The following is a 10,897-nucleotide window of genomic DNA, read 5'->3' as shown; positions in this document are numbered from 1 at the left end:
GGTGGATATAGCTCGCTAGCAGCCTCGCACCGAGGACCTATCCACGTCATCAATTACCCAGAATGCTTTGTGTGTAAATAAAACAGCTCTGTCCATGTTAAAATATTTTACTGAAAATTATTAAAACTAAACAGCCTACATTATTTTTACTGTTTTTATTTTACAGTTAAAATATATGTTTATTAAATAGAGTCTAATGTTACAACTAATCAGGGATCCCTTTAAAGCTTAGTGTTGAAAATATGTTTTTGTGTTGTTGGAGCTTAATTCCGAAGATGAAGGTGTTACCTCAAATTATTGGTTTTGAATGAATATCTTGTACAATTTATGTTCTGTGATGGTTTAGTGGAAGACTTTATTTATTCTAAGACTTGAGGTTGACAGTGTATGAATACAAACATTWGGAGTGTGTTTGTGGTTAAGGTTTGACAGTTTGCTGTTGATGGTTGGAGAAAGTATTTGTCATGTGCTCAGAGGGTTTCAGTTTGTGATGGGTTTTCTGAAGTAATGGTGGATTCAAGAATTAAACAAGTCAGTTGTCTTTGGCAATTTGTTAAACAAGTAAAAAGTAAAGTAGTAAGAGATAAAAAATAAATGCTTTAGTACAAAAGTGTCTAACCCTGTTCCTCGAGAGCTGCTTGGTTTTTGTCCAACACACCTGATTCAGTGATTAAACTGCATGTGTGTCAAGTTTTTTAAAGCTCAGTGCGTCTGTAGAATTTGTGGTTACTAACACAAAACAGGAAGTTTATATTTGCTCGGAGCCTTGTGATTTATTCACATTTCAACCAACGAGCCAATCAGCTTCCAGGAAGTGTTTGGGATTGAAGCATGCACCAATCCTGCAGCCAGTCAACTGATTAGGGCTGCCATGATTAGTCGACTTGTCGATGACTAATCGACTATTACAATAGTAGGTGACTAATTTAATAGTCGATTAGTTTTTTTTTTTAGTCGACTAATCGAAAAAATAATCGGTGATTAGTCGACTATTAAAATAATCGTTTGTGGCAGCCGTACAATAGATACGGGCTTCTTGACCCAAGTTTGCCAAGTAATGCAAGAGATAAATGCCAGATAAAGTGACTTGATATTTCTTTTTAAACTGGCAGTAGCCTTGGCATGTTTAAATTCTCAAACGGGACACATTTTTTGATAACATGTATTATTCACATACCAAAACATAAAATATACTTAGAGGGTATATAAGATGTCGTTTCAGTCCAAATTCACTGCCACAAAAAATCGTCTTTACGTGCAAATAAGGTTTAGTAATAATCTCAGTCATCTGTCTGTCCAACATGTGGCTTTAATTTTAAAATTAAACTGCAGTTTGAGTAAAAATAAAAAATAGGGTCTTCAAAATGAACCTTCTTTTTAACAGTTTCATTTTAGTGGGATAAAATAAATGGATATCAACAATGCAAAGGAATGTGTGGTTTATTTTCACGCACACACTCCAATCTGACTAATGATCCACAAAATTAGATTAAGAACTAGGGCTGCCACAAACTATTATTTTTATAATCGATTAATCACCGATTATTTTTTCAATTAGTCGACTAATCGGATCATACGTTAATTGAATATAAAACCAAGAGCTTATCACACCGGAATGCAGCTGCTATTATATAACCATGGTTAGATTTTAGCTATATGCTAACTAAAAATAATTGCTGTGGAAGGTAAGTTCTGCTCTGCAGATATTGCACAGGTTTRTCTTTCATTTTCTTAAAATGATCCCACACTTTTGAGCTCCATTGCCAGGTACCCATGACACCAGAGCCTGTCTGTGTAATGTCTTGTGACGTCCATAGCCTACCCCAGTTACCACTACGGTGCATGTGTGTCAAGGACAGAAAGGTAGATGTGGCAGTGGAAGGTGTCAAAGCAGTTTGGAGAGAAAAACTCAGTAAAAAAAAAACAGAAGAAAAAAAACAACTAATCAACTATTAAATTAGTTGTTGACTGTTTTAATAGTCGATTAGTTGTCAACTAGTGGACTAATCATGGCAGCCCTATTCAGAATTCAGGGACCTGTGCTAAAAGATCAACACTACCATCTGTGGTAGGTTGTGTTTTTGATCTATCAGAAATGTTATTACCAGTCCTCTTCCAAACTCGGAACAACAAGGACATATTGACACATGAGGGCCCACATCATGGAGAAGTTGGCCACCACGCTCCCTCACACTCTCATCTAGGTCCTCAATACACTGCTTTTATAATTATCAACCACCACAACCTCACTGCTGATAGTTTACCCTTGTAGCCCTATCACACCTCATATATGCAATGTGCAGCCCTCTGTGTCCTTAATATGCTTATGCAGCCCTCACAAAGAGCCAGCCAAGGTCAATTTTTTTATGGGTCATCATCAGGAGCAGCAATGGCTCAGTGAACAGTAAAAATGATCTGATTATCATTTGAATTTATTTTAGCATTCAGTTCAGTGGGCTGTTTTGAAAGGGGAAACAGTATAAGCTGGTTTGTGCAGATTTATCGTTTACCTTCAGTAGATACCATTTAAAGTGGTTTTAGAATCAGGAAGAGTTTCTCATGGGGTAGTGACGCTAACAGCAGCTCGTAGCAGGAGCATAATCCACACCTGTCATGTTTGCATGTTACAGCTGTTCACCTTGTTGCTGTTTTCTCATCCAAGCCATTTCTTTTTGCTGAGTCATTGTTCTCCGTTTTATTTTCTTAGAATGTGATTGATCGAAAACCCTACCCAGAGGATGAAAACCTTGTGGAAGTAAAGTTTGCCACCACACCCATCATGTCCACATACCTTGTAGCTTTTGTCATCGGTGAATATGACCACGTGGAGAGCCAGTCAACGGATGGTGTAACGGTACGCGTCTACACGCCAGTCGGGAAGGCAGAACAAGGGAAATTTGCACTGGAGGTGAGAATATTGATGAAATGATCTAAACTGACAGACCACGATATTGTGTTCAAAATATTATTTTGTACTTGCAAAAAATATGTTTCATTAACTGATGATAGATCATTATAAATTAAAAAGACGTTCTGTTGGTATGATGGGACCTTTGTTTTCAGTCCGTTGGATCCACTAGACAAACTTTATTCTGACATTTACGGTTTTTTTTTAGGTTGCAACAAAGACTTTACCTTTCTACAAAGATTACTTCAGTGTTCCTTATCCATTGCCTAAAATTGATCTCATAGCTATTGCTGATTTTGCTGCTGGTGGGTATCTCCATTAATATTCCATATTAAAGATTCTCTGTCAGAAAGGCCAGATATTTCTTGACTTGTATATATTCTTTCCCATTTAGGTGCCATGGAAAACTGGGGCCTTGTTACCTACAGGTAAAAAGAAAAAAGCTTGAAACCTGAGTTTGTAGAACTTTTGAAACTGCGTAGAAGTGCTGCGTAACAGTTAGATAACAGTACGAAGTAATGCAATGACTGTATGACTTGCAATAAATGAACAAATACAGTTCGGTCCATATCTATTAGGCCACTGCCACAAAGTTAGTTTATTTTTTACCTGTTTCCTGAAACATATTCAAGTTATAGTTGAATAAGTGACATGGACATAATGTCCAGATGTTCAGCTTTTATTTGAGGGTATCTACGTTAAAACTGGATGAAGGGTTTTGGAGTTTCAGCTCCTTAACATGTGCCCACCTTGTATTTAAATGGACCAAAAATAATTGGACAATTGACTTAAAGGCTATTTCATGGGCAGGTGTGGGCAATCCCTTCAGTATGTCATTCTCAATGAAGCAGACAGGCCTGGAGTTGATTTGAGGTGTGCTGCTTGCATTTGGAAGAAAACAGTCAAAAGAGCTCTCTGTGCAGATGAAACAAGCCGTTCTTAAGCTGTGAAAACAAAACAAGACAAAAAATAACATAAATTGCTAGAATATTAGGATGGGCAAAATCTACAGTTCTACAGGTACATCCTGAGGAGAAAGAAAACAAGCACTGGTGAACTCATCAATGCAAAAAGACCTGGATGCCCACAGAAGACAACAGTGGTGGATGATTGGTGCAGGATCATTTCCATGGTGAAGAGAAACCACTTCACAACAGCTAACCAAAGACTCTTTCAGAAGACGCCCCGTATCGTTACTGACGCGTGTTCTGACTAGGGATGGGTACAGAATTCGATACTTTTATAAGTACCGACCGAATTCTGTTGATGCTATCGAGAACCTATTCATATAACATCAAACTGTACCATGTTTCAGTACCTAAATGCATCATTTGCCCCTTTTCCACTAGTACCACTTAGTGTAGTGTCGGTACGGTTCCAAGCCATTTACATTAGGTCAGATTCATGGAACTAGCCCTTTTTTAAGTACCTACTTCGTTGTGGTTCCAAGCGGTCCCAGTCGACACCAAAATGCGACATCAGAACACTGTTCGTCACTGATTGGCTAGGGGGTGGAGTCACTGGTTGCATCTGAGCTGCCTTTACAACAACAGCTCAAGGAGCCATTTTTTTTCAATTGTAGCAGTGACATTAGTTGTGTTTCCATCCAATTTTAATTCAAATTTTTAGCTAATTTTTTAAATTTCAGAACTTATTCAGCATATGTGTTTCCATCTCTAATTTTGCGCAGTAACTTTTTCTTCGAAAAACCCAAAAACCACCTCCACCAACCACCCAAAACACACCCACTGGAACCGGACTGGAACGTCGATGGAAAAGCACCCGAACTGACCCGTTTTGACACCGACTGTACCGACACTACACTAAGTGGCACTAGTAGAAAAGGGGCAATTGTGACCATATTGGAGTAGGAGTGGTGGGTTTTCCATACTTGTCCTGAACGCAGCATCACGCAAGAGCATAATGACATCAGCAGCCGCTGGTTCAGTAAACAGAGTTCAGTCTGAACGTAGCTTGAAAGCCTCGCAGCTCCTGGAGTGAAACTCACTGAACAGACCGCCTCTGAATTATCTGGTGGATTAATTCATCTCCTGAACACAAAGTTTGCTTGCTCAAAGTATAAAATACCGCCACTTTCTTTATATCATCCACCATTAAACAGAGACCGGCAGAGGAAAACAACAGAAGTGCTTCCTGACAGTCTGAACATGTCTGACCTGAAAGAGCACAAGCAATCAACTTGAAGCGTTGGACAGGTTTTGGATGCTCAAAACGTAGCTTGAATACCTTTTATTTATTTTAACTCCATCCTCTTTTGCTTATTTGATTTAAACTTATTTGCCTTCCATGGACCTCCATCACACAATTTTTCTAGCGGGGAAATGACATCAATAGAAACGCGTGGAGCTGGATATTATTTTGTGTAATAAGACAAAACAGTCTTGTTGTTTTCAAGAGTTTTCACCTCAAAGAAATCAGTTAAACAATTGATGTTACAATACAAAGAGTTGGATGTTGTCTTGATATTTTTTAAACTTTATATATTGAGAAATATGTTAAATAACAAAAATTAAGTTTATTATTAAAAATCAACACATACAAAGTACCGAAAATTGGTACCGTTGAGTAATGATACTGATTCCCAGGTACTGGATATTGGTACTGAATTGATTCAGATGTCAACGATATCAATCCCTAGTTCTGACCACCTCGGTCCATTCAGAAAACTCATGGAAGCAGTGAGGGGGGACTGACACTCCGCCTCTGAACCTTCATGCGAGCCTTGCATGAAAGGATAAAGTCTACTCCTGAGAAGGTGTGCTGGCATTGTTCTGACTTCTAATTTACACTAGATGTGATTCCGCTCCGCTGTGCATTTCGTAGCCGTTCGTTTGCACCGTCCACTCTGGCTAAGGTCCAGTGTGAAACACAGAGGACGTCCAGGTAGGGTTGGGTATTGAAAGGGTTTATTTCGATACTTTCAAAATGATACCAGTTCCTAAACGGTATTTAAATCGTTACTTTAAAAATAAATAAATAAAACAAACACACACTCATACAGTTTTATGAAGCAATCACCATTTCTGAGTCAAAGTCAAACTTGAACTTGACCAACATGTTTAGTTAAAACCATTAATAATTTGTCTTTGCACCAAATATTAGGTGGAAGTTTCTGCATCTTATTTTGTAAAGTGACACCACACTTTGGACCATTTTGCTTTCGACATCTCGACTATAATATATAACTGTTAACTGCAGCGGCACCTGTTCAGCCCCTCTCCATGAACTCGGTTCTACTCGATTCACTTTGGGTCAGGTAGGTTCTGCTCAGTGTCCGCATGTCTCCACACAGTGAGTGTGATAATGTGCGGACCGTCTGCAGCAGCTTCAGCTGTTGTGTTATAAATAACAATAAAATAAAAAAGCCATTGTTATCTTACCGTTCAGACTTAACTTTTATTTATTTATTTATTTATTTATTTATTTATTTATTTATTTATTATCACGGTGCTGTTTAGCTAAGTGCTTGTGTAACCATGGGAGGCCAGTTTGTTGAAAACCTCCCGTGATCTGCTCATCTTCGTCTCCTTCACCTCTCTCCAGGAAGTGTTTACAAGTTCTGACTTTCCCAAAAAGGCAGTTTTATTTCACCACGTTGTCGTATCGCGCCGCGCGCTCATATTAAATAAAAGCAGCTCTCCAGGAGGAAATTTGCTCTCAGTCAATCCAAGTGAGTTAATCCACGGGCAGAAATCTGCAGACGTTAAATCGTGCTGTACTCGCTTCTCCCCAAACCAACGGAGAGGAGGTTCTGAGACAGTGCAGCTGTGGAGCACGCTTGGAGAGGCGCATTGGGCCGATGCTGAGTCGAACCGCGTACCAGAGCGTCCGTGGAGATTGTGGGCCGAGGCTGTCACTGTTAACAGTGAACACCAGAGGGCGCAAACTAACAGCTTTCTTTGAGGCACCAAAATAAAGTACCGAAATTAGAGTTGTGTTTCGGTCTGTGTACTACCGTGGATATTCACCCAGGTGCCATACTGGAACCGAGTTTCCGTACCCAACCCTAGGTCCAGGAAGCATGTACAGGGAATGCAATATCAAGGATTCAAGATTTTTTTTTTTTACTGTCGTACCAGCTCACGTTTACGTTTGTGGTATGAAATTTGGACTCAGGTCCATGTTCAAGAAGTTAATATTTACATAATAAATAAACAAACATATAAATAAAGGAGATGAGATCAGGCTGAAGTAAGTTCAGCTAAAGTTCATCCCGCAATCTCCTTATCTATTCGTACGTCGTGTTCCATCGGTGTCTCAGTTTGCTCCAGCTGTCCTTCAGCCTCAGATATCAGCTGTTCTCTCCTATTTGTTTCCAGCATGAACTTGGTTTAGGTGTTGCTTTACATTCAAAGCCAACAGCTCAGCTCCTGATCGATTCAGAGTCAGTCCATTAGACTCGAACAGATGTTGTCTCCCCCAAAAAAGGCCAAAGTTATCCACACATCTCACAGAGTGGTCAGCACAGAACTTTTCCAAAAAGTTATGAGAAGCAATCAGTCTACTGAACCTCTCAGCCCCTCCTCTGGCTGTAGGAACGGGCCCACTGATGATGTTGAGATTTTTAAATGCATTCAGCAGCAGAAGAAAATCCTTCTTCAGGATTTCTGACTGTTGGTTCATAACTTCATCACTTCCTGTATAAATGATGAGCGTCTTCAGAGCAGAATACTCAGCTGTGATTTCCAGAATCTTCTCAGTGAGGTCAGACACTTTATTAGCAAAACTCAGAACTTTGACTGTTTTCTTGTTCCAGAAGCCTCTGATCTCATTCACCATTTTATCTGTGATGATCAGCATTTCTTGATTCTTGAAAGTCTCTCTTTGGACTTGATTTGGCTTTGAGCTGGATCTGGATCTGGATCTGGATCTGGTTTCAGGTCCCTCTCTGAGGTCAGCAAATGAACTTTGTTCAGACTCATTTTCTTCCAGTGGTGTGAATCTGTTTTGAAGAAAGACTGTTTCATTTCTCTGACCGTTATCAGTTGTTTTCATTCCAGCCTGTCGCTGCTTTCTTCTCCTTACTGGAGGAGAAAAAGCATTTCTCTGTAACTCTGGCCATTTGTTGTCATCTAAGAGCTGAATCCTTCCTGAGAGATTTTTTGGTCTGGCACCAAGAGAGTTCCAAACAGCTTCACCCTTCTAGACGATGAATCTTAAGCTCCAACACCGTCACCTTTTGGAGAAGCTGGCAGAAACCCTCTTTGGAAAAGAAAGGAGGCATCTTGAAGCTGTTCTGTACTCGCTCCCAGCAGATGATGTTTCAAAAATCTTCTCAGGTTCTTCAACAGCCAAGAATAAAATCCAATGTTCTCTGCTTATTCAAAATCATCCATCACGTCGGGGTCACCAAATTGTAGGAAAAATGCGTTGTTCAAAATGGTATGTCCGAATAAACAGGAATCAGCTGGATTTCTTGTTAAAACTTTATTTTAATCTTCTGACTCCAATCAGGTTCATACAGCACTCAACAGGCCTCAGTGTAAGACCTTGAGCTAAATCAAAACAAAACACAAGCCCTGCTCTGAGCAGAGACTCTGCAACACACTGACAACGTCTCCTTACGATAATAATGAATTGAGCTTATAATGTTCATCTCTTCCTGGTTACACCTCTGGAGGTGTCACCTTTTATGTCAGACGTCAGAACGTAACCAGCTTTTGTTGATGCTAGAGAGAGAACACGTGATAACACACCAAGTCTGTTTAAACTTATGGCTGCAATGATCAGAAAGTATAAAAATAAAATACTGGATCTAACATAAAGGGACTGGCTTGTTTGGACAAATATGACTTGCATAGATACATAGCAAAAGGAAACCTGGCAACATCACTTCAGGCTGCTACAAACTCCATAAAAACTGAGAAAATTATTCCCCTCATAGCTGTGAGGTTAGATAGACACGATTTTCCCCCTCACAGCTCTGGTTCTGGTTCCTGCAGCTTGTTCTCGACACATCAACTGGACAGAACTTGTTTGTGTGTTACTGGTCAGAAATTTGAAGTGTGCATGGTTAATACGGAAAATCAGAAATGTGGACAATTAGAATTTGGAGGAGTTGTTCATCACAAGCTGCGTTTCCATTGACCATGAAAATGCACAAATTAGAATTTCAAAAATAAATTTGCTCAATGGAAACATCAATTTCGAAAAAAGTTGTTTTTCGACAAAATGTTTTTTGCTAGGAAGAGGTGGTATTTTGGCCATATCGAAATTGGTGTTTTTCGCAAAACTGCAATGGAAACACTTTTTTCGCATCATGGGAGTCGTGATCAACAACCGGTTGTTTCTACTGGTGAAAAAGAAGATGAAGAAGAAAACAGGAAGTAGAAGTAGTAGTAATATCACAGAAGTAGTAAAAGAAAGTATTAAACTCAACGAATACTATTTCCCAAAAACACAGCATACGTAGCCGCTCCAAAGTAGGGACTTGTCACTGGAAAGCCTCGATAAAAGACGCCAACGTCTCCTCTGATGATGAGCGCTAGTGTTGTGGTAGCAACATGCTATGTGTTTACATCCAATTGCTGCCATGTTTGTAATGACTTATCGTGAGAACAAGCGTATTCACACGTGACTTTAATAGCATTTCTTACTTAATGGAAACACCACAGTTGCGAAACTGTTTTTAGACATTAACTGAGTCAAACATCAACAAAGTTTTGCGCACATTTGCAAAGGAAACGTAGCTAGTGAGGTGCACCTTTGATCAGGATCTGTTTAAGACCCCTCCGATGGAAACAGGATTATTGGGGACAAAAGTCATGAGCTGCTGCTGGCTTTAACCAACCATGTTTGTTAGTTTTATGTGTCTTCAGTTACTAGTTAAATGCTGAAAATCTCGTGATTTAAACAGTGTTYTCAACAGTTTAACATCTTCCTAAATAAGGCTTGCCCTGATGCAAATGAAAGGAGAACCCTTATTTATGTAGATGACCTCCTCCGACAACCTACTTTAGACTCTCATCTAGCTGAGATCGGCATTTGCAATGGAAACGCAGCTATAAAGTATGAAATGTCCTTGGGAGAACGTCTCTACATCAACATGTTTGACAGTCATACGTGGGGCCATCAGCTGTAAGTCCAGACCTCAGCCTGAAGGAAAACCTGTTGTGGAAACTTTAGAGTTACACAGAATAGAAATGTCCACAAACCTCACACTGTGTGGATTGTTGTTAGGAACACTGGCCTTGGCAACCTCCATGACGAGTGTCAAAGTCAAACAGTCATACTTCGTTTGTGTTGAATAAATATGGACATGCTGCAACTTGTTGGGTTTTTGTACATTTGAGGTTCAATTGAAGTAATTTTAGAACTTGATAAAGCCCGGATCATTTTTATGTCCCGATATGTAAAACACAAGAATTAATAGGGTCATTTTCACATGCCTGTATTTATTGTTCTCAGCCTCCTGTGTGTGGGAGTTCTTCACATCCTTACAGCTCAAAAGGACTGGATCAAGGAGAGAAACCTGCTGTTGAGCAACATATGTTTACTTCAGCTGTCTTTGTCTTAACGTTGCAGTAAATTTGTTTCAGGGAGACTGCTCTGCTAATCGACCCAAAGAACTCCTGCTCATCATCCAAGCAGTGGGTGGCTTTAGTGGTTGGACATGAACTCGCCCACCAGTGGTTCGGAAACCTGGTCACCATGGTAATTAACAACACTCAGCCGTTATCTTTAAAGGAAAATATCTTCATGCACCTACTATTATTTTAAATGGTTTGGAAGATCATGGATCACAACAAAACAAAAATGCAGGGAAGATTTTTAGCTGCAGATTAACAATAATAAGTAAATATTTTTTCTTACAGAGAGGAGAATCACTGAGTGGTGGTTTATAGCTGCAACAGTCAACAGTCCATTAGTTGACTACAAACAATGGGCCTCATGCAAGAACCGTTCGTACGCACAGATTTGTTCTTAAATTGTGCGTACGAGTGATTTAGGAGAATTTGTGGCATTCAC

At 39.6% G+C, this 10,897-nt stretch overlaps 1 protein-coding gene across 1 annotated transcript in view; it reads left to right on the top strand.

The window, feature by feature from the left end:
* The window catches only part of npepps (aminopeptidase puromycin sensitive), a 50,425-nt gene that overhangs the window by 5,918 nt on the left and 33,610 nt on the right, over window positions 1–10,897 (top strand). The window contains exons 6-9 of the mRNA XM_014010505.1: window positions 2,708–2,908; window positions 3,117–3,213; window positions 3,303–3,336; window positions 10,468–10,582. Of these exons, the coding sequence (XP_013865959.1) occupies window positions 2,708–2,908; window positions 3,117–3,213; window positions 3,303–3,336; window positions 10,468–10,582 (447 nt within the window). The remainder of the gene's footprint in view (window positions 1–2,707; window positions 2,909–3,116; window positions 3,214–3,302; window positions 3,337–10,467; window positions 10,583–10,897) is intronic.

The sequence above is a fragment of the Austrofundulus limnaeus genome, unplaced genomic scaffold (assembly GCF_001266775.1).
Source record: "Austrofundulus limnaeus strain Quisiro unplaced genomic scaffold, Austrofundulus_limnaeus-1.0 Scaffold70, whole genome shotgun sequence".
NCBI lineage: Eukaryota > Metazoa > Chordata > Actinopteri > Cyprinodontiformes > Rivulidae > Austrofundulus > Austrofundulus limnaeus.
The sequence above is the reverse complement of the archived record's forward strand: the minus strand, read 5'-3'. Positions and strand labels throughout refer to the sequence as shown.